The sequence below is a fragment of the Dermochelys coriacea genome, chromosome 1, assembly GCF_009764565.3.
Source record: "Dermochelys coriacea isolate rDerCor1 chromosome 1, rDerCor1.pri.v4, whole genome shotgun sequence".
NCBI classification, from domain to species: domain Eukaryota; kingdom Metazoa; phylum Chordata; order Testudines; family Dermochelyidae; genus Dermochelys; species Dermochelys coriacea.
Window position 1 is genome coordinate 348,497,692 of NC_050068.2, and position 24,502 is coordinate 348,522,193.

Consider the following 24,502-nt stretch of genomic DNA (forward strand, 5'->3'; position numbering starts at 1 on the left):
CTAGTAACTGAATGCTCAATAGAGAACAGGCACTGGAATAGAGACAAGTAATCAGACTAGGCTTCAAGACTGCTCCAAGAGGTGGAGTGGTCCCTACAACTGCAATAAGATCTTGTGATCCTGTGTGGCCATTCTTAAACAAAGGGGTAACTCCATTAGCATGGGCATTACATCATCACCCACGTAGTCTGCATGCTTTTATACGCTGTGATTTTGCCAGGCACTGTGCCAAAAAAAAATCAATTTAAATATAAATATTGTACTGACATTTCAGTGAATATAGTAGAGCAGTATAAACAAGTCATTGTCTGCATTAAATTTTAGTTTGTACTAGAGCTGTCAAGCGATTAAAAAAAATTAATCGCAATTAATCACACTGTTAAACAGAATACCATTTCTTTAAATATTTTTGGATGTTTTCTACATTTTCAAATATATTGGTTTCAATTACAACACAGAATACAAAGTGTAGAGCGCTCACTTTTACAAATATTTGCACTGTAAAAAAAAATAGTATTTTTCTGTTCACCTAATAGAAGTACTGTAGTGCAATCTCTTTATCATGAAAGTTGAACTTGCATAGAATTATGTACAAAAAAATCTGCATTCAAAAACAAAATGTAAAACTAGAGCCTACAAGTCCACTCAGTCCTACTTCTTGTTCAGCCAATCGCTCAAACAAATTTGTTTACATTTGCAGGAGATAATGCTGCCTGCTTCTTGTTTAAATGTCACCTGAAAGTGAGCATGGGCATTTGCATGGCACTGTTGGAGCCGGCATTGCAAGATATTTACATGCCAGATGTGCTAAAGATTCAAATGTCCCTTCATGCTTCAACCACCATTCCAAAGGACATGCGTCCATGCCGATGACGGGTTCTACTTGATAAGGATTCAAAGCAGGCAGACTGACATGTTCATTTTCATCATCAGAGTCAGATGCCACCTGGAGAAGGTTGATTTTCTTTTTTGGTGGTTCAGGTTCTGTAGTTTCCACATTGGAGTGTTGCTCTTAAGACTTTTGAAAGCATATTCCACACCTTGTCCCTCTCAGATTTTGGAAGGTGCTTCAGAGTCTTAAACCTTGGGTCAAGTGCTGTAGTTATCTTTAGAAAACTCACATTGGTACCTTCTTTCCATTTTGTCAGATCTGCAGTGAAAATGTTCTTAAAACAAACAATGTGTGCTGGGTCATCATCCAAGACTGCTATACCATGAAATATATGGCAGAATGAGGGTAAAACAGAGCAAGAGACATAATTCTCCCCCAAGGAGTTCAATCACTAAGTAATTAACACATTTTTTTAACGAGCATCATCAGCATATCCTCTGGAATGGTGGCCAAAGCACGAAGGGGCATACGAATGTTTAGCATACCTGGCACGTAAATACCTAGCAACGCTGGCTACAAAGTACCGAGCAAATCCCTGTTCTCACTTTCAGGTGACATTGTAAATAAAAAGCAGGCAGCATTATATCCTGTAAATGTAAACAAACTTGTTTGTCTTAGCAATTGGCTGAACAAGAAGTAGGACTGAGTAGACTTGTTAGGCTCTAAAGTTTTACATTCTTTTGTTTTTGAGTTCAATTATGTAACCAAAAAAAAAATCTACATTTGTAAGTTGCACTTTCACAATAAAGACAGGTTTCAGAGTAGCAGCCGTGTTAGTCTGTATTCGCAAAAAGAAAAGGAGTACTTGTGGCACCTTAGAGACTAACAAATTTATTAGAGCATAAGCTTTCGTGAGCTACAGCTCACTTCATCGGATGCATTTGGTGGAAAATGCATCCAATGAAGTGAGCTGTAGCTCACGAAAGCTTATGCTCTACAGCTCACTTCATTGGATGCATTTTCCACCAAATGCATCCGATGAAGTGAGCTGTAGCTCACGAAAGCTTATGCTCTAATAAATTTGTTAGTCTCTAAGGTGCCACAAGTCCTCCTTTTCTTTTCACTGTACACTTTGTATTCTGTATTGTAATTGAAATAAAAATATTTAATACATTTCAATTGGTATTGTACTGCGATTAATAGACAGCCCTAGTTTGTACTCGCTTTGCTGTGCTTTTTATGCAGCCTGTTGAGAACCATTGCCATACAGTATGGGCTATAGTTTGATGATACACCACATGGGTTCTAGTGTGGTCAAATGTCCCTTAGACTGAGTGAGAGCCCAACTAAAGCGTCCGCTGCCAGAAACCACCCCAGGAAGAGAGCTGTTTATAGCAAAGATCTCAAATTTTTCAGGCTTGGTTTTACTTAATCCTAGCCATTAGATCAATTACAAATTTAAGATCGTGCTCAGACTATAGTTTACCCCAAACCTATTCCTTAATTGAATCCACGCCAGACTGGAACTCTCATCTCCCCTTGACAGATTCTTTCAAATTCACATTCAGCAGTGGGAGATTTCCAGTTATTCCTGGTTACGCACTGAAACACTGAACAGTTTAATGATCTCATACAGAGATGAAGAAAAGTCTAACGCTGTCATTTTCAAACGGATGATTAGTTCGGATCCTAAACTCAAGTCATCTAAAATGAGTGATGTTCTGCAACGTGCTGAAACTACCACAGCAACCAGTGACTTCCAGTGCTTTCACTGCATCAAAAATCAGTCTCTAGCTGTGCCTAAAATGTGGCCATGAGACTTACCTGTAGAGCTGAAGAAACTCTGGATATGGATTTACAGGATCCAAGGGCCCATAGATTAGATGCACTGCAAACGGGAAGAACACAAACAGCTTCCATCCACCAAGTTGTCCACATGCACAGTACCTTTACCCATGCAAGAAATCCCTCATGAAAGCCAGCAGCCACTGGAGATGTGAAAACCTTTCTGCCTTGGAAGCATATTCTCAAAAAGGCACAATGAGTGTTTACAGCCAGTCTGAGTGGGGTATTTTTCACTAGGTTGTGCGGTAGCCAGGAACCATGGCCAGCCCAGCAGGCATCTGGCACACAGCTATAGCATAGCATGTGGGGGGGGGTGAGAGTTCAGTGCTCCTGAAAGTGACGGGATTGATTGTGTCAGACATGGGCCTTACAGTTTCCCCCTAGATAGTCAAAGGGTAACATGCAAGCCTGGGCCGAGCACAGAGACTGCACACAAGTGAAACCTCAAGAGAGACCCTTGCACGCTGAAGAGGAAAGTCAGGCTCTTAAAGGCTTGTCTGCTTGTACAGACTGTAAACACTTCATACCAATATAGTTAAAGCAGCACAGCCCCCTTAGGGTGGGTGCAGTTATTGGTATAAAGGTGCCTTCTTGAGCTATACGCTTATTCATGAGAGCAAGTTATACCATCCTAAGGCACCTTTACACCAACGCAGCTGTGGTCACTAGGGGTTTTACTGCTTTAACTGGAATCAGTTAAAAAAAAAAAAAGTCTCCCCCCAACCATGATAGTGCTGGTACCAAACCTATGCACAGCACAGGCCTAACCTCATCAGCCCTAGTTAAAGAGTTCATTTCCATGCCGTGAGCAGCTTCAGATGCTCACCCGGAGCCATAAGGGAATCTCATTTTTCCATGCCAAGGGCAGCTCCCTTATACTTTGCACTGCTCTAGCCCTTTTCCCCTTGGATCTCAAATCCTCTGAGGTAGATGTGGGGGTTCACAGAAGTTCTCCACCCTTCACTGAAATGCAGCCATCTCATGGGGCTGGGGGATGACATTGCAGCTGTTTAACAGAGCAGCTGAAGGCAGGGAATGACAATACACTAAATTGGATTGTAACGTTCCTATTTCTTCAAGCTGTCCTTCCCCAAAGCACATTACACACAGCTAAGCAACTGTCTCAGCAAGCTCCCGCCTCCCCCTCCCCATGTAACAAGGCTAATCAGATTAAACCAATGACCTATAATAAAGTCACAGGAAGCTCTATATGGGGAAGTCATAGGAGATTGAAGATGCTTCTCTATCTTCAAGGCAGGTTCCTTTGAAATGAACATCTCCACCCCAAACAGCACCCAGCCTTTCTCTGGGGGCCTAAAGAGTCTCCCAAGTATGAGGAGTGCCTAGGCTTTTCAGCGGTAAACCTGACACCCCCAATAGGTGTTAGAGATCTGCAATAGGATCCAAAGTGCCTCAAAGGAATTGGCTTAGACAAGAATTACACTGGTTACAATTCTGCCACTGGCTCCCCAATGCCCCAAGTTCAAGCTCCTTATCCTCATACTCCAGGCTCTATCACTCATTCCCCTCCCTGAACCACTGCTGCCAGCCTTTGTTCCCTTCTCCCACTCACGTTGTGCATTCGTCCACACTACTGGCCTCCCTAAACTATTTCACCAAATCGTCCCCATTGCTCATTCAAATCCCTTCCAAGAACTCACTTCTGCCACAGCATTTATAACTTGCAATAGACAGAAAGCAGGGCTGACACCCTGGCCACTCCAAAACTTCAACGGCCCTTGGGTACCAGTCCCTGCATTTGGCAACTCCAACAAGGACGTGTAGAAAAAAATCCAAGCTGTACGGCACAGTCCTGCAAGGGAGCAAAGATACGCTCCAGTGTCACATGGGACTAAAATCCTGGCTGGTCCCAGTGTGAAAGTGGAAAGGTCATACATCAAGTGCCGTGCTTGGAGGCTTGGACTCCGCAGGCCGGATAGACACTGGTCAAGGTGTTTCCCCAAACTAATAACTCAGAGGAAACTACTTACTACTTACATGGAACAGTGGTGGATGTCAGAGCCCCAATCCAACGGTCTCTGTGCTTCTTTCTTTGATTTATATACTGTAAAATACTAAAGAACAAGTGACTGATTAGAGAGATGACAGGGCTTGATCAAACAAAGGGACATTTTAAGCCTACGCTTTCAGGATTGGTCGAACAAGGATTAGCAGTAAAGACCTGCCCACAATCATGTCATCCAGCAGCAGCACAGAATCAGAGTGGGAATCTGTGTCAGTTACCTGGACAGGCTGCGTAAAGCAGCAAGTGAAATGCAGTATTTTCCTCTCTTCGCCTCTCCCCACGATTCCATAGTGCGGGTGAAAGCTGCTGGATTCAGAGGCCTGGAGACTGAACTCTTCTGTCCCCAGAACAGGTGCAAGCTTCCCCCTTACTGCTCAGAGAACACGTCTCAACCCTGCCCCAGAGAAACCAACTCTAAATGGGAGAGGGAACTTCTGTCTCCAGGGCCACACAGGCCTTGGTCTCTCTGCTGAGATTGCCATGGGGATGCCAAGTGGTGTGGTGTGGTCATGTGTCCACTAGGACTGGACTGAGACCAAAGCTTCCCTCCACTGAATTCTGCTGAGCCACATCGAGCATTAGTTCTCCAGGCCAGGAAGATTCCTCTCCATTTTCTGCCTGAAGAGACGTGCTATAATAAGAAGGATACTTTCCATTTCCATCTAAGGATCATGAAGCCCTTTACAACCAACCACACAACTCCCCTGTAAAGTAGGCATTAGCCCCTACATTTCACACAAAGCATATAACAGCCTGATTTGCAGGGTTGCTGTGCTCCCCTGGCTCCTACTGACTTCAATGGGAGGCACGGGTGCTCAGCACCTCTGAAGCATCCAGTCACAAGTGACTTGCTCAAGGTCACAAAATGATTCTTTGGCAGAGCCTGGGTCTCCTCACACCCAGTTCTGTATTTGAACCACAATAGCATCTTTCTTCCCTGAGCCCAGCTCAGGCAGTTCTGCAGATTATTTTTACTGAGCCCTTAGAAAGGGGCCCAACAATTTGATACAAAAAGTTAAAAATCCCAAACAGGCTGCACAGTCTCCCATTGTACAAAATGCAAGTGGGTGATTCTGCCAAGTACACAGCGTCTAATTAGTGTTAAAACATTTCAGAGGAGAGATTACACCAGGTGTGGGTAGAAAGTGTGTTTTCTCCTCTGTGTGTTACAATCAGCCCCATCTGCTCCTGGCCTTCCTCAGTTTGGACTGCAAGTCACTGGCCTCTGATTCTCCCACAAGCCGTTCAGAGCACAACTGACTAGGAACATTATTTGACAGGTGGCTCAGGGATGAAGCAGCAGCTGAGGTGGGGAAATGTGCCTACATCCAAAGCAGGAAATAAGGAAAACTGCTGGAGACAAGATACCACATCAGAAGGCTCCATAGTGTGTTCCCGTATGGCAAATCCTGTGCTCCTAAAGCTCTAAGTGTCTTGGCCAAGATTGCTGCCCAGAGGCGAAGTATAATGTAGTAGCCACTTCCTTTTTGTGTAGAAGTGGGGAGGCAGCACATTCCAGTGACTGAGGGCCTGTCTATACTGCAAACTTAAGTAAACCTATGTTAGGTCGACTTACAACCACCCCAGTAATTACTGCAGTGGTTCGTGTCCACACTACCCTCCTTCTGTCGGTGCTGCGCGTCCTCACCAGGAGCGCTTTCACTGACCTAAGAGGGGCTCGCAGCTCCACATGCAGCTCCCCGCTGGGAGTTCAGCTGCCCCCCCTAGCCTCTCTGCCCCCCTAGCCTCTCGGTTCCCTGCTGGAAGCACGGCAGCCACCCAGGCTCCCGGCAGGGAGCTCCATACCCGGAACCCAGGTGGCTGCCGGGTTCCCGGCAGGGAGTCAGGAGCCTCAGTGCAGCCGGGCTCCGAGCAGGGAACAGAGAGCCTGGGCAGCTGCCCATCTCGGAGCCAGGATGGCAGCCCAGCTCGGAGCCGGAGCCAGGAGTCCAGGCAGCAGCCTAGCGGAGAACAGGGAGATTGGGGAGCAGCCTGGTCGGGCGTAGAGAGCCCAGCAGCAGCAGCTAGGCTCTAAGCTGGAGGTCCCCACCTACCCCGGGGTGACAGCCCAAGCTGGGAACCTGGTTTTCCTATCAATTTCACAGCTCCAGCAGGGTGCCATGAAATTGACAAGAATGGGACAGCCAACAGCCATTGTAGGTAACCCACAGAGTCTACACAGATACTGTGTCGCTCTAACTACACCGACATAAGCCCTACGCCTCTCGTGGAGGTGGAGTTACGATGTCGGTGTAGTTGGGCACTTACATCAGCAGGAGCAAGGCTGCAGCACGTACACCATTGTAATTAGGTCGACAGAAGCTGCCTTATATCGACCTAACTCTGTAGCATAGACCTGGCCCAAGTCATGGGACTGGACCTTGGGCCTCAGTTATACCAACAGTAAATGGGGATTATGTTACCAACCTACCCTGCTGAAGTACTTTAGCTCTACATTACAGACGTACAAACCTGCTTTTAAATGTACAAGACTCAACCATTATATCCACATATGCAGCTTGATAACCACTGTGAAGCACGAACTCCCTCCTCACACGCCCCCGGGCTGCAGGCTGAGGGCAGTAACTGACCTCACAGCTCTTGGTTACCACGAGGCTGCTTTAAAAAACCCCGAAGTGCTCTATTCCAGCCGTCAATGCAAAACTAGGAATCCAACATCTGAAATGAGATCTCTCTACTGTGCTGGCATTCTTGTACTGTCTGAATGGAGGAAACTGAGTCGCAGACAGTCAGATCTGAAAACTCTGGGGTTCATATTACAGGCAGTACACTAGATTCTGTGTTGCCTTTTCACCTAGGTAGGAAGTGGTTTCAGTTTACTACAGAAGAGGACACGGTAGTAAGGCACCTTCATAGGGAGAGGGCACATGAGAGAGGAAATATCATAATATTTGGCTCTCTCTATCTTACTGTTACAACTTTAACTCCAAATACTTCTAAGCCCCCCTCCTCTCAGTGACAGCCAGCTCCTCAGATCCGTGGCTCTCGATCTAAGAGCTGCAATGCTGTTTTACGAGGGCCACACCATTTTCTTACAGGAACTAAAGCTTGCATTTAAAAAACAAGGTTTCCAGTTGTTCTGGTTGCAGAGACCCATCCAAGCATGGATATCCACATTAGTTAGGTTTACTGAACATACCGCGCCAGGGAGTGCAAAATCCACATCACGATCAGCCAAAATCCACGGAAAGTTCTCAGTAGCCTAACACAGGATAGGAGATATGAATGGGGTTTCTAGACTATGAACCTGGCTCACAAAACCCACTCTGATCCCATCCCTGCCTTGTCTTGTCTGCATTGGTCTTAACTAGCAAGGCTGGTTAATGCAGCCATCTGGGCCAATCCCAATAATCCTCTTTCACCCTCCTCGTTTGGTCAGGGCTCAAATCCTACTAAAAGAAGCTAGAGTTACTATAAACAGCCAATTGCCGTATAGCCAGTTTCTGTTTATTGAAGGCAATCTATCTGGGTCATAATTAAGAGAGTTAGTCTGGTTCTTCCATCCTCCAGCAATGGAGGCACGCAGTACACTGCAGCAGGGATGGGCAACGCAGACACCGTGACAAAGCAACGTTCAGCTGAGAAAGGAAATGCACGATGAACTTTCAGTCGTAATGCTACAGGAGAGATTTCTGCACTGAATTTCTTGTTAAAATGCTGAATCAAGTTGCATGCTAAGGAGACACGACAGGAATATATTGCAATGCATGTGCCAAGTGTACAGAACTCCAGCTACACACACACACACACACACACAAGCTAGTACAGGTGCAAATTTGCTACTTGGGTTGTTTTTCCCTCTACCCTCTTGTCATCCTACTTAATACATCTTCAAAGTGCATTACAGACCCTGGCATATTCCCCATCACAGCCTCTCTACACAGGAGTGAAGTATGTATTAGCCCCCTTCTTTAGATCTAGAAAATGAGACAGAAGTTAAAGAGCAGCAGCAGAGGAAAAAGTCATTGGGTTTCTCCCCTGTTTTGTTCCCTCATTATATATACTGAAGGCCTGAAAGGTATCATTACTAATTTTATTAATAAAAAGGGTATTTTTCTTGTGGGGGTTTTGGGGAAGAGGTTACATTTTTCCTAGAAGACACTAGGCATGACTGGAGAACTAGTAGATTTATGCCAAAGATACCACAAAAGTGAAATCCAATTAACCGACAAGGGAGGTGATTTTTATTCTGATTACAACTTTTGCTTGTTTCCATTCATTAACACTTATTTGACTCAAACACCTGCTGAACAAACAGCTGGAAGAACAGCTCCTCCGTTGATGATTTAATACTCCCTTCCCTGTTACTGATTAAACTGAGAGCCAAAAGAGCTCCCACTCCACATCTCTGTGTTGTCCAAGAAAAGCCTCCAACCAAATCAGAGAGGACAAAACTTGGCAGTCGATATTCAAAGTAGGAACCCCCTAACTTATTCTGAAGAAAAATAAAGTCAAGCTACATCATACATGCTCAAGAAAAAGAAAAAAAGCACAAGCCCGTTTCCCCCCTTGGGCTAGTTTAAAATTGACTTGTCCAAAGCTACAGAAAAAGTCAGGAGCAGAGCTAGATCTCGGGCATTCCTGGCCCCCAGACCACACTTCGGTATTTTCCATCATCCACAGGAATGCTCATGCAATTTTACCACTCCTATAGAGCAGAGCTTGTCAAACTCTTTCACAGTGTGGACCATGCCTCAGATCTTCCTGTGAACCACCTCCTCCCCTCCCCATTCACAAGTGCATGGCCCATCTCCTCTCCAAACCTCAATCCCATTTACAGCTGTGCAACATCCACATGCCAACAGCTACATTGACTAGTACAGATGATAGGCTGGTCTCTCGTCCTTGATTCCAGCTATTTCTACAGGTATTCATGCTCTTCCTTCACTGCCTGGAGGAGGGCTCAAGGAAGACAAAGCCTTGTGGAGACATTAAATTAGTTCTTTGCATCAGTCTTCATTCCAGAGAACGTGAGGGAGATTCCCAGACCTGAGCCATTCTTTTTAGGTGACAAATCTGAGGAACTGTCCCAGATTGAGGTGTCAACAGAGGTGGTTTTGGAACAAATTGATATACAGTAATAAGTCTCCAGGACAAGAGGGGATTCAACCAAGAGTTCTGAAGGAACTCAAATGTGAAATTGCAGAACTACTAACTGTGGTATGTAAATTTTCATTTAAATCAGCCTCTATACTAGATGACTAAAAGGTAATGAATGTAAGGCCAATTTTTATAAAAGGCTGTAGAGGCCATCCTGGCAATTACAGGCAGGTAAACCTAACATCAGTACCAGGGCAAATTGGTTGAAACTATATTGAAGAAGAGAATGATCAGACACAAGGACATGCTATGTTGGGAAAAAGCCAACATAGTTTCTGTAAAGGGAAATCATGCCTCACCGATCTATAGGAATACTTTGAGGATGTCAACAAGCATGGGGACAGGTGGATCTAGCTGACACAGTGTTCCTGGACTTTCAGAAAACCTTTGACAAAGTCTCACATCAAAGGCAATTAAGCAAAGTAAGCAGTCATGGGATAAGAGGGAAGGTCCTCTCATGGATCAGTAACGGGTTAAAAGATAGAAAAGAAAGGGCAGGAATAAATGGTCAGTTTACAAAATGGATAGAAGTAAATAACAAGGCCCCCCCAAGGATCTGTACTGTTCAACATATTCATAAATGATCTGGACAAGAGGGTAAACAGTGATGTGGCGAAGTTTCCAGATGATACTAAATTACTCAAGATAGTTAAGTCCAAAGCTGGTTGAGAAGTCTTATAAAGGGATCTCACAAAGCTGGGTGACTGGGCAACAAAATGGCAGATGACATTCACTATTGATAAATGTGAAGTAATGCACATTGGAAAACAATAATCCAAACTATACATACAAAATGATGGGGGTCTAATTTAGCTGTTAGTACTCAAGAAAGATCTTGGATAGTTCTCTGAAAACATTTTCTCAATGTGCAGCGGCAGTCAAATAAAGCTAACAGAATGTTAGGAACCATTAGGGAAGGGATAGATAAGATGACAAAATATAATGCCATTGTATAAATCTGTGCCATTCCCACACCTTAAACTGTGTGTGCAGTTCTGGTCGCCTCATCTCCAGAAAGGATATTAGAATTGGAAAAGGTACAAAGAAGGACAAAAAAAAATGGGGGAACGGGACAGCTTCCACAGAAGGAAAGATTAAAAAGACTGGGACTGTTCATCTTAGAAAAGAGACGACTGGTGTGGGGGGGGGATATGAAAGAGACCTATAAAATTGTGACTGGGGTGGAGAAAGTAAGTAAAGTGTAATTTACCCCTTCACATAACACAAGAACCACCCAATAAAATTAATAGGCAGCAGGTTTAAAACTAATGTAAGGAAGTACTACTTTACACAATGCAGAGTCAACCTGTGGAACTCCTTGCCAGGGGATGTTGTGAAGGCCACAAGTATAACTGGGTTAAAAAAATTAGATAAGTTCATGGAGAATAGTTATTAGCCAAGATGAAAAACCCCATGCTTCATGTGTCCCTAAGCCTCTGACTGCCAGAAGCTGTGACTGGACGACAGGTAATGGATCACTCGATAAATGCCGTTTTGTTTATTCCCATGAAGCAACAGGCATTGGCCACTCTTGTGTTCTTTTGTGACCAGGCAGCTCTCTGCAGACCACCAGTAAGTGCTCCGTGGCTCTCAGTTTGGAAATACAGGGATGAGCTGGTGAGAGACATCAACAGACAAGGAAATTAGAGAGCAACATACCTGTCAACAACAAGGTTTCCATCATTTGTCCGGATTGCAGTCCACATGTCCCAGTATTCCACAGCTGAAGGCTGCGTATACGGACCAAAGACTGCTCCAAGTCTGAAAAAAAATTCAGAGAGGCATGAAGATCTTTACAGCACATATCCCCTCCTGTAATAAACAGGATACAACGCCACTTAACGCCAGACACAAAAACTAGTTTCAGGGCAAAAGCGTCAAATGATTACAAGATTCGTTTGTAAAATACACACTCTTGGAGCACCCCAAATTATCCAAATTAAAAGAACCGTGTCAAATTTAGCAGTGATCCCAAAGTGGAGAAGGAAAGGTGTTTCATAGCATCTAATATGAACAGAAATATTTGTTCTAATTTCAATGAATTATTTGTGGGAGAAGACAGTAATTTTGTTGTTCCCCATGCAGTGCTGGAAAACCAAGTACAACAGCATTGTACTAGTGTAAAAACCAGCTGTGGTTCTCTAATCTCCATGCTGTGTTGGGGATGAGGTGGCTCCATGAGCTAGCCCTGGCCCCAGCACCATCCCTAAAGTTCCCATTGGCCAGAAACCGGCCAATGGGAGCTGCGGGGGCGGCGCTTGTGGGGGCAGGCAGTGCATGGCAACCCGCTGCCCCCCTTCCGCCCCAGGGGCTGCAGAGACTTGCCAGCAACCAGCCGCTTCCGGGAGCAGCATACACCTTCAACCAGGAGCTGCCTGTGGTAAGCGCCTCACACCCCAGCCTGGAGCCCCCTCCTGTACCAAACTCCCTCCCAGAACCCACTCTCCTCACCCTCTCCTGCACCCCAACACATTGCACCAGCCCAGAGCTCCCTCCCACACTCCAAACCCCTCAGCCCCAGCCCGGTGAAAGTGAGTGAGGGCGAGGGAGAGCGAGCGACGGAGGGAGGGGGGAATGGAGTGAGCGGGCTGGGGCCTTGGGAAAGGGGAGTGCAGATCCTGGGTTGATCTGAAATTCAAAAAGTGATCTTGTGCGTAAAAAGGTTGGAGAGCACTGATCTAGGCATTTTGAACCTAGGGTGAAATCCTGACCCTAATGAAGTCAATAGCAAAACTGCCACTGACTTCAGGAAGGTGAAGGTTTCACGCCTAATGCTTAAACCGCAACTCTGCGTGGCTACAGATGAGAGAATCCTGGGATTCCCTCTCCACTTTTCCTGTTCCAAGTCCTGACTGATGTGTCTTTAAAGAAGTTATATTTGTTGTTTGCAGGCAGCACCTTTAAGAATCATAGAAATATAGGGCTGGAAGGGACATTGAAAAGTCATCTACTCCAGCGCCATACACTGAGGCAAGACCAAGTAAATCTAGAGCACTCCTAACAGATGCTTGTCCAACCTGTTCTTAAAAACCTCCAATGACAGGGATTCCACAACCTCCCTTATAATTAGAAAGTATTTCCTAATATCTAACCTAAATCTCCCTGGCTGCAGGACTTCTTGTCCTACCTTCAGTGGGCATGGAAAACAACTGATCACCGTCCTCTTTATAACAAACCTCAACATATTTGACCACTTATCAGGTTCCTCCTCCACCCCCCGCCAGACATCTTTTCCCAAGACTAAACATGCTCAGGTTTTTATATTTTCCTCATAGATCAGGTTTTCTAAACCTTTAACCATTTTTGTTGCTCTCCTCTGGACTCTCCCATTTGTCCACACCTTTCCTAAAGTGTGGTGCCCAGAACTGGAAACAGCTCTTCAGATGAGGCCTCACCAATGCTGAGCAGTGCAGGACAATCACGTCCCATGTCTTACATACGACACTTCTGTTATTGGACCCCAGAATGATATTAGTTTTTTTTGCAACTGCATCATATTATTGGTTCATTCAGTCTGTAATGCAATATAACCCACAGCTATTTTTCAGCAGTACTACCACCTAACTAGTTATTCCCCATTTTGTAATTGTGCATTTGATTGTTCCTTCCTGCTTTGTACCTGTCTTTCCTGATTTTCATCTTGTTGATTTCAAACTAATTCTCCAGTTTGTCAAGGTCGTTTTGAATTCTAATACTGTCCTCCAAAGTCCATGCAACACTTCCCAGTTTGGTGTCAGCCACAGATTTTATAAACATTCTTTCCATTCCATTATGCAATTCATCAATGAAAATGTTGAATAGTACTGGACCCCTATGGGACCCCAATAGATACATTTGCTCCCCACTCCCCGTCTGAACTATTGATAATGACTCTGAATAGTCTTTCAACCAGTTTTGCATCCACTTTATAGTAATTTCATCTAAACCACATTTTTCTAGTTTTCTTAGGACAATGTTGTGGGACCAAGTGTAAGGCACAGGGTCAGAAAGGAAAATAAGTTGTTTAGACATTAACAGTGCTTCCAAGTGAAGTCTGTCTCAACTTCAGAATATCTTCACCATTATATGGTACATCCACCTACCACCGATGAACTGGATGGAACGACAGTGAGCTACTGTCCTCTACCAGATGAAACATGCTCAAGTGTGTGTGAACAAGTAGCCATCTAGTAACTACAGCCTGTATAGAGGACACATGACTTAATACTTTTATACAAGTGAGTGTTTCCTGGGTTAGATTCCTAACTAATCTATACATTTGTCACAACAGGGTTGTCCCCTACAGTGTGTGTAGTGCTCAGAACACCAACTCACCCTCTTGAGAAGAAGTAGTAGTTCATTAGCCGGGTGATGATGGGGGACAGTAGGCCACCATCCTTGAGAATCTTTGGCAGAAAAAAGGAGAAAAATGCCATTAAATGCCATATAGACAACAATGATTCCTTGCCTGTTTAGAGGGCCTTTCCTACAGAGCTACCAGGCCCCCACGAGCAGTCTTACAAAACACCCATTCCCCACAATCACTGAAGTAAATCCATTATTATCACTAGATTTTTCAAAGTTATTAATACACTGAACCAAAGCACCTTCAGCCACTGATCTCTTTAGGCCATCTGAACCTCAGATCAAAGACACTAAGACCAAGACTTGAGAAAATGACTAGGCTAGTAACCAGAAGGCAATAAGATTTTTTTCATCACTAATGAGAATGGGAAAGGTGATGGGATTCCTACAAGAAGCTCCATCTTTTACATCAGCATCTTGACAGTCAGTGTCTGATAAATCTGAATCTCTTCCCCCTTCCAAGTCCCACCTGGTTATTATTGTACAGAGAAGGAGCATTTCCATTCGCTCTTTCCAGCCTCCCACTCCAGAACCTGCTAGTTACTGCAAAGAGTGAAGGTGTCCACTAGTCTACCTCTCCCTTTGCTGTCTGGCTGCTGCAATGGGGAGACATCTGTTTGTCTGACCCCTCCTCCAGTGTCCATTTCTGGGTCCTACCCCAGTGAGTTCCAGTGCCTGCCTCTGCTGCAGCTCAGAGCTTTCCAAAAGCACCAGCAGCATGAAATTGACCAGCTTTTGGTCAATTTCCTACAGTGTGGTGCCCAGAGCTGGACACAATGGCTTCCCCAGCAACAGCAGTGAAAGTCAGTGTGGCTCTGCTCAGTCTTCACTCTGAGCAGCAGCAGAAATTCAAGAACAGACTGTAACCAGGCTCGTGTGCCTTGGAGATGCCGAGCACATTTTTGGTGTCTAAGACTTTTTTTTTAAATGGAAGCTTGGTTTAAACTGCACCAGTTGTGGCCATCAGTTTTATGACTCATCTGAAAGAGCTGCTTGTCCAGCAGCATAGCAGCCACTACCACCAGATGAGACAACTGACTGTGGGCAGAGTCAGTGGGAATAACACCCCCAGCGCTTGCACAACTGTCGGTGTTTCCAATAGATATTCCACCCCAATACTGACCTGACCCTGCAAGTTCTGGTAAGATCAAAGCACAAGGTGGTACAGTGAAACCGAATGTTTAACGACTCTTGTTCTCTGAGACTGTGTCTACACTACCACTTATATTGGCAAAACTTATGTCACTCGGGGGTGTGAGAAAAACCACCTTCCTGAGTGACGCAAGTTTTGCTGATATAAGTGGTAGTGTGCACAGCGCTATATCGGCAGGAGAGCTTCTCCCGCCATCGTAGCTACTGCTGCTTGTGGAGGTGGTTTTATGATGTTGGCGGGAGAGCCGTCTCCCATCCGCATAGAGCAGTTACACGAGCGATCTTACAGCAGTGCAGCTGTAAGTCTGCTAGTGTAGACGTGGCCTGAATAACTGCTCCCCCCCTTAACTGCAGCTAAACATTTACATGCAGTCATTTAAAGTCAGCCAACAAATTACAGTAGCTGGAAAAGGACACATTCTAGGACCAAAATATGGCACACACTCAAACTCATGCCTAGAAGTTTTATTCTTGATACTTGAGTCCAGATTTCATAAAACTAGAGACCAAAGCAGCTCACCTTCTGAATGAATCTGGGGTAATGAGTTTCTGGGAAAATACCTGAAAGTGTTTCAGAAAACAGACATTGCAGTTACTTAAGTTTGCTCTGACATTTTCCAGTCTCCCTCTTCTGCTCTCCCCGCACCTGTAGGCCCCAGGGAATGCATTTGCTGACAGCCAGATACCAATATCTTAAATGGGGATTGTGGAGTCTTTTTTTATTTTAAAACACCTCTCAATAGAATTTAATTTGTGCATGGCCGAGAGGCGGTGATGCCACTGTTATAGACTACAAATGCCATCAAGGCACCGAACCAGCCACATCAGGACAGGCACCTACTCTCATAAAGAGTGGCCAAAAAAAAGTCCTAGTAGGGAAGAAATTCTTACTCCTCAGTCGCAGCACCATTCAGAAATGGGCCACAATAGAGACCGTCTGCCCTTACAAGCTACATTAACAGGATCAATCTGCTACTAATAAAACAACGGAGGGAGACATATCTGTTGGCTGATTAAACTGGACTTCCCATGTTCTATAACCAGCCATTCCACCCCGCCCCGTCTTCCCCACTTAAGAGTGAATTTTGGTGTTGTGAAAGGTGCTGCACTGACAGCACTAAAGCCTTCCACTAACCCAAAGAAAAGGGAGAGCAGTGAAAGCTTCCGCACACTCCTCCACCAGTGTGCCTCATCCCTGGCATGGAGGGACCCCTCTGTGGGTCAGAGGAGAGTTCAGTCTCTATTGCCAATTCAGCCCCTGGCACCGTGATGAAACTGCCAACAAAGGGAGCAGTTAGTCTCAGTGGTGATGTAGGCACAGATATCAGGGAAGTAGATGGAGAGCCACTAATTCATTTTGCACAGATCACGTTACTCTAGGCAAAACAGTTACCTCCATTGGATAAACATAGGCTATTGATCAGGACACATCCAGTTTTATTGTGTTCATACCTGGAGAACAAGAGACAAGGCTGAATTACACTAGAGCAATTCTCAGGCAATTCCAAGAAGTGACTGACCAACAGACTGCAGTAATATCACCATTTATTAAAACGTAATCCAGGATGCAAATTAATCCATGAGATGTGATTTCAAAAGTAGCATAGGAACAGCAGTGTCAAAGTACTCCCTAGAGCTCTCCTTCACTGTACAACTCATTCACATTGCAATAATCACTGTTAAGAGAGTAAACAAGACCTTCTCTAATGCATGCTTTATGAAACAGTCTCAGCAGCCTTGGGAAAAGTCCTCTCTCCCTGGATCTCAAGAGGGATATAGAAAATAGGCACACTGGATTTGCACTACTAGATGTTCTATTTGCTGAATAATTTTCACTTTAGACTAATTAAAAAAATCAGCAGTGCTTGCCACCCTCCCTCCCCCACTCATATCATTAACTGGTTAGATTGGGAACTCCACAGCATGCTGCTAAGTTTTTTGTACTAAATAAGTAAAACATAATTTTAAAGAAACCTTCTTAAAATGCTAATACAATACACACATATTTATACATCTGACATGTACTCATTAGCTAGAGATTCCACTCCACGCCATCGTAAGGAATTCTGTGTGGAAGTTGCACCTTGCAGCACTTCCCAACCACAGGGAGCCTGATCTACTGATTAGAACAAGGGATTGCACATTAAGAAACCTCGGTTCTGACCCCTCCTGTGCCAGTGACTTGCCCTTGGACAAATCCCTCAGCCACTTTTTGGTTCAATTTTCCCCATCTGTAAGAGGGGCATTCTATCTGCTCCCTTCCTCATAGGGGGGTGGAAAGGCCAAATCCTTAACATTTGCCACCGACTTTGAGGTGACAAGGTAAAAGGCAAAGCATCATCAGCTGCTGCTAAATTTCTGACAGGAAGAAAAGTGTTAACCTAGGCAGAGTCCTTCCATCTGTGACTAGCCATTGCCTGTGGTTTCACACAGACCCTGGTCAATGGTGACAAAAGATGCTCTTGGCTTGTAAAGACTTGCCTCAATCCTCACATCCTTAACAAGCCTCCAGGTCTCAAAGACAAAGAGTATGTTGTGCAGCTAGTTTTGGAGATGGCTAGACAAGACTCTTCCACTGTATCTGGGTACACAGCTTCCACTGAAGTCAATGGAGGCAGCATATCAGCTTCCCTCCATCTATCTACCTAGGCTCTTATACTACAGCATCCATCAGCGTGGTATCACACTGGTACCTCCTGCTGTCACCCTGAATCTCAGATGTGGGATGGGGAAAGAGGGGACTCTGCACCATTTACTTTTACTTAGCTTCAGGGAATTAAACCCTAGGAGGAGGATGAAGAGCATTCAGAGCTTTAGTGCTTCCAGTGACCTGTGGAGCAGTTCCTGCGCAACTGTGTCTCCATAGTCATGAGACAGAAGGTTGATCCTCTGATTTCGGAGACCCAGGTGCCCCAGCAGCCCCTCGACGATGTTGGCCTGCTCAAAAATGGAATAGTGATGGGGCCTCTGTTTAAAAAGCAAAGCAAGAGAGCAGCTCCAGTGAGAGCAACATCATACACTTCTATCTTGTTAGTTACAGAGAGCTGCAGTATCACTATGCAGGTTCTTCTGAACAGCCCACCTGGCAGTTCCAGTCTGACTAAGTTCAGTGCCTGGACACAACTAAGCACCAGTGTTCATGGACAAATGCAGAAGCAAGATACAAGCCCAGGACTGACAGCCAACAACTCAGATTCTAGTCCAGGCTCCTGCTGATTTACTGAGACACCTTGGGCAAATCATTTTACCACCACGTGACTCAGTTTCCCTATCTATAAAATGGAGATAATGAAACTCAACTCACAGAAGGTCTGTGATGATTACCTAGTGTGTGTAAAGCTCTTTGAAGATGAAGAGCTAAGTACTATCAAATTCACTCCGTGACTTGTTTGCAAGGTTACAATTACACAAGCATAACCACAAGCTAGTAACCCTTCACCAGCATTTTACTTGTGTCAGAGTTGCCTAATATGACAAGTGAAGCAAACCTGTTCTACGGAGGTGAGCCAACACTCCAGTGGAGTGTGGTCACTTTAGAGACCATTGCATCACGTCCCATTTCTGATGTTTGATTTTGACACCAATCTTATTCTACAATTGTATCTTTATTTCTGTTGCTGAAAAATATTAGAGACACAAGGTGGGTGAGGTAATAGCTTTTACTGAACCAACTTCCACTGGAGAGAGAGACAAGCTTTCAACCTCTGTGTAAGCTTGAAAACTTGTCTCTCTCATCAACAGAAGTCGGCCCAATAAAAGATATTGCTTCACCCACCTTGTGTCTCTAATATCCTGGGAGTGACACAGCTACAACACCACTGCATCCTGGAAAAAATGTAAGACAGAAAGCAACCTGGGAAATGAACTGATTTTATCAAAATCCATAGTAAATAAAATCCATCTTCCCAGGCATGGCCTTGTGTGATGCCATTGGTCTAGATGCACTTTCGTCATTAAATTCCTTTTCCAAAAGAAACTACACAGTCGTCTGTCAGGATCACTTACAGGCTTGTCACTAAAACCAAATCCTACAAAATCCAGAGCGATCACCCTGTGAAATCGCTGGGTCAGCCCTTCCCAAATCTGTAAGAGAAAGACAGGAAATCATAAGAGCAGCTGTACTCATATCTCTGAGGCCTACACACCAAGATGGACAGTTCTACACCGTAATTTCTTAAAGCTCCTCCCAGACACCCATGCTGCAAACACAAATTGAACTGCAGTGGATTTGAGTTGTCATAATAACCAGTATATTCATGACAGCAAAAGCCAACAGATCTTCTAAAGAGTTATTTCCCCCATGCCCCGTGGTGGGGTTTCTCCCTGCAAAGGCCATATTGGCTAGATCCTGAGGTTCCCCTCTGGTTTGCATCTCCCTCCAACGTAAGACCCAGTTCTATAGCTATATCCTCTGGCCAGATGTACCATACGGGAATTTCCTTCAGAACCTGTCAAACTGACACCACAATCATTCAACAGGGAAGTCCACCTTCTCATCCATTACAAGGGTAGTGTCCTTGTTCCCCAAAAAATGTGAATATTCCAAAGGACTCAGATTTTGAGACGACAGCTGTGCCTCCCCACAGGAGGCCTTTATGGAGTTATTTTTAAAAGAAAATACCAATATTCATATAGGCCAGTTGGGAGAAGCTGCCTCCATCACCTTGGAATCCGTGTGTAGCTAGAGATGATTTTTGCTCCCTTTGGATCTTACAAAATCCAGCATCTGGTCCCAGGAATGCCACACTTATTACCACCAAACACTTACACAGCACAGGAAACTGACATCGTTCTTCACACATACAAAAGAACCCTGTTTATCCGACCCTCCATTATCCGGCTCTCCATATTAACCAAACAACCGGCACACACAGGCCAATCTCTCCTGTAGCAGCAGGTGATCTCTCCTGTAGCCACTAGATGGCACTGCAGCCTTGCACTTTCCCATTCTCTGAATTATATGAATTTTTGATTAGCGGATCTGGCCCCGATTCCAATTAGATCAGATAACAGCATTCTGCTGTATATAGACAAGTTTCCTGCCCCCAAGAACACACAAGCAAAATAAATCATAGGATAAAATCTTAGGAGCCGAAGGGCGAAGGGAGTAGAAGGGATGCTTGAAAGTGAGTCTTAAGGAGAGAACTGAAGTGGGGCAGGACACTTGGCAGATGAGAACAGAGCGCTCCAGGCATGAGAAGCAGCATTAGAACAGGCATGAAAAGGGGTGTGAGATGAAGGAGGAAGTGGCGAGAGAGAATTGGGAAGAATTTAGGGAGAGGAAGGGACATCAGAGACACAGGTAGGTGGAAACAAGGTTATATAGGGTCTTGTAAGTGATGACTTAGCCACACTTTGAAAGCTATGACAAACTGCGCCAAGTTTCACCCAAGGGCAAAGTCTTAGCTATGAGAAAAAAAAAAAAAAAAGAGTGAAGTGGGCTGGGAGAGCCAAAACAAGAACTCTGCCACAAACTAGGGAAGCCCTGTCATTCATCGAGCTCTCCTCCATGATTCACTAGTCAGACAGGCCCATTTATTCCTCCCTGAGGGATCCCCCTCTGGTTTCCAGGGGAAGTGAGAATCACCGATTTTACTCACACAGTCCACACTTTGTGCTTATGTGGTCCCCTCACCTTGTACCAATCATAGCTGGAGGTTGGGAAGCCGTGTAACAGAACCACAATATCTGAACTGCCGAGTGCACCTGATGAATCTGAGGAGAGAATAGGACATCAGCAAGGCGTGCTACACTCCAAGGATGCTTTAACTTTAAAGCAGCTGTACAGGAGAACGTATCAGGGACCCAAAAGTAACATCAACCAAGTTGTGTTCCAGGCTCCCAATAAGAGTTTTGTTGATTTTTGAACACTAAAAACGTCAAATCTCTCCAGCCACAAAGGCTCCCTCACAGTAAACATTCATAGAACCTAACACACAGACAAAAACCCCAAGACTTTGCCATTCAGACTTCTCAGTTTGCACAAAAACCTGTTACTAGGGCTATTGTTCCTTAAGAGCTGGACAGAGGCACCTCGCAGAGGAGAGAGTTTACACTGTTGATGTAAAAAGAAAAGGAGTACTTGTGGCACCTTAGAGACTAACAAATTTAATGTAAATGTAATGGCACCAGGTGGGGGCTCACCACATTAGGCTATCAATCAATCTATGTACACAGACAACTTGGGAGCAATGAGTGATCTTACATTTACATAACACCTTTCATTCTGAATGATCCCAAAGCACTACACAAATTTTAAACTGATAGGGAAACCAGGAATCAGACACTCAAATGCAGCCATCCCTTGGGTAAAACATGACAGCTGTTTCACAGCACATAGCAGCAGGTTAAGGACAGGAAGTGGAGAAAAATACTGCTCCCAACTGAAACTGTGGCATAGGGAAGACTTGTGAAGTAAGTATATTGTGAGCATCTGTACTTAAAACTGGAATTTGGCCATAATTTGGAGCAAACACCATTGCTCTAAGATTGTGGGATCTTCAATGATAAGCAGCTAGGACATCATTTTTATGTCTCATCCAACACAGCAGCAGCTCCAACTACACAATGCTGCTTAACACCAAGTGCCCACAAACACAAGTGTGCCATTTGAATAAACCTACCACTTCCAGTTCCTGCGGGACCTAACTGTTCCTGAGAGGAGTCTAATGCAAGCTACTCCTGGGGGAATTCTGCACCACGGCACGTGCACAGAATTCATATCCCATGCAGATTTCTTTACTTTACGCAGAAAAATTACTTTCTGATGGGGAAGCAAAGGGAAGCCACAAGAGCGGTCACATGCTCCTCCCCAGCAGTGCATGCACGTTGTTTCAGGTGCCCAAAGCAGCCGGTGGAGAGGTAAATCACCACAGGGGGGAGGTATGGGGGGCTGGGGGCATCCAGGAAGGTCCTGGGTCAGACACGCCCCCTAGGGCCAGATCAGACCCACCCCGTCCACCCAACCCACATGCATCCGAACCCCTCCATACCCAGACCCCTCCTGCTGAGTCTCACTCCCTCACACCCAGAACACCCCCCACCAAGCTCCCCGCACCCAACACCGCTGAGCCTCACCCCCTGCATCCTGATCCCCCCCCCACAGGCCAGGACACAGACCTCTGGGGCAGGTCCGGCTCTTGTGCTGTATCAGGGTCGGGTGCAGCTTCACCATGTCCCGGGGGGGGGGGGAAAGCAGGGTGATCTCCCACCTCTATGCAGCCAGCGGCCTGTGCTCCCCACTGCCATGCTGGAACCTCCACATTTATTTGTTGGCAAATAAAATTTGCAGACTTTTTAAAAGTTTTGCACAGAATTTTTATTTTGTTGGTGCAGAATTCCCTCAAGAGTAGCAAGTACGGTCCCAGATTAGCTTATTAAACACAAAGGGATAAAAGCACAAGTTTGTACAGCTACAGACACAAGTTGCATATTTTGAACCAGGTTTTTCTCCAACAGAGCTTAATCATGGCTCCAAAAATTCTCTCTGAGCACAAAAAGTGCAGGCAAAATGCCATCACTGACTATATACCCCAGCAACTGGGGTTCACAACTTTTTTCTTACTATTATCCTGCACTCAGCTACCCATAACCAGGCTATCAGAGGCACCCAGAACCTTAGCATCTGCTCCCACAGTGCCTAGAGGGGGGTACTAGACCCTGTCACACTTCACATTGAGGCCCAACCTGCTTGTGGCCTTTATGTACTACCACAATATAAATGTTTCATAGTAATGATACTGACCCTGGTCCTAGACCCATGGTCCATTCCCCCAGAAGTGAATTAGCTGACCTACATTTGCCACTTAATTTAAGGAGACCAGACCACTCCATTTCAGTGTAGTGTGGAGAGAACACCTCAAGAGCTAAGGAGCAAGGACTTCCCACATCCTCTATTCAATCACTGCCATAGTTTCAACCCAGTTTTAGCTCCCCTCTCACAATGGACTGGAATCTGCATGTCCCTTCAGGCTACATCCCAGTACAAATGTTCCCATCTCACCTGTTTCTGTCCAGTCTGTCTCTAGTCAGTCTGTCTCTCTCCACACCCCAGTTTTATTTTTCTATGTATTTGTTTTAAAACTTTTTGCTCTTCTCTCTCTCTCTCTTTTTTTTTTTGGCTTCCTATCTCCCCCCAGTGTCTATGTTTTCCTTGATTCTCCAGTGCTTTTCCAGCATGCCTTTGTCTTTAGTTTCCCCTCAGTTCTTCAGCATCTCCCTCCCTCACCATTCTTCCCGGTAAGAGTCTTGCAGGGGATCTCCACTCTGTGCCAGGCAACCAGCTTCTGTATGTTCCTCCCCAACCTTCTCTCCCCAGTGCTCTCAAAACTTCTCTCTAGTATTGCCTGGTGGCACTGACCAGCAGCACTGGAGAGAGAAGCAGTCTGTAGCACCACCCTGGGGGTGGACAGCGAAGGTCCAGCAGCTGCAGCTAGGCAGTTCTCAGTCGCAGTGCAAAGGTCTGTCTGCTAGTCTGGCACCCCCAGGCTGAGGAACACAGGATCTCCTCAGTGCTGCAGAAAGCTCCATGAAGCTGTGGATGCACCACTCCTGTCCAGCCTCACCTCTGTAAAAGATGGTCTGGGTCTTGTATGTGAAGTACCTTCCTGACGCCCTCCATGAGTGAAGGGCTGGGGACAGCTTAGGAGGAGGGATGTGCAGGTAGACAGCAAGGAGGGGTACGCTCAGCAGCCCCACCTGAATCCACCACTCTTTCATCCTGCAGGAGAACACAAACACAGAATGAGCAAACACAGCACAATCTGCCCATCTGAATGACTGCACAGTTGCATCAAGCCTCCTGTGTCTGCCTCATTGTGACACGCATCACTGGTTTAGTGTGAAAGCTCTGATTACCCAACATTCACCGGGAAGTTCACCTTCAAACCACATCTTTCCACCAGTGTCTGTTTTTCACCTTCTCAAGATACCAAGATATATTAGTCTTGAAACCTTTCTTTCTGCTGCTGTTAAAACTGAAAGCCTTCCACAAAACTACTAGGAAGGGAATCACAACTCAGACCAAAACTAAGCAGTTTTGTAGCAACCACAAGGCCAGACTGACTGCTCCCAAGGTTATACAGTCCTTTTCTGATCAGTAGTACAGTTCTGTACTTCATCGGATTTTCAGCCCAGGTTGGCAACAATCAAAGGTTTGCTTATTTGGTATTCTTCTAGGCATT

At 45.3% G+C, this 24,502-nt stretch overlaps 1 protein-coding gene across 6 annotated transcripts in view; it reads right to left on the minus strand.

Moving 5' to 3' along the window:
• MEST overlaps positions 1–24,502 on the minus strand; it is a 32,602-nt gene that overhangs the window by 631 nt on the left and 7,469 nt on the right. For 3 of the 6 annotated variants that reach the window (XM_038387251.2, XM_038387240.2, XM_043499374.1), the window contains 10 exons: positions 23,885–24,039; positions 20,956–21,035; positions 19,326–19,403; positions 18,151–18,287; positions 16,714–16,772; positions 15,841–15,881; positions 14,139–14,209; positions 11,484–11,585; positions 4,676–4,752; positions 2,657–2,720 (listed from right to left, as the gene is read on the minus strand). In XM_038387251.2, the coding sequence (XP_038243179.1) occupies positions 2,657–2,720; positions 4,676–4,752; positions 11,484–11,585; positions 14,139–14,209; positions 15,841–15,881; positions 16,714–16,772; positions 18,151–18,287; positions 19,326–19,403; positions 20,956–21,035; positions 23,885–24,038 (863 nt within the window). In that variant the 5' untranslated portion in view covers position 24,039. Of the gene's footprint in view, positions 1–2,656; positions 2,780–4,675; positions 4,753–11,483; positions 11,586–14,138; positions 14,210–15,840; positions 15,882–16,713; positions 16,773–18,150; positions 18,288–19,325; positions 19,404–20,920; positions 21,036–23,884; positions 24,040–24,502 lie in introns of all 6 variants that reach the window. The other 3 variants (XM_043499385.1, XM_043499381.1, XR_006276206.1) reach the window with 2 other exon arrangements.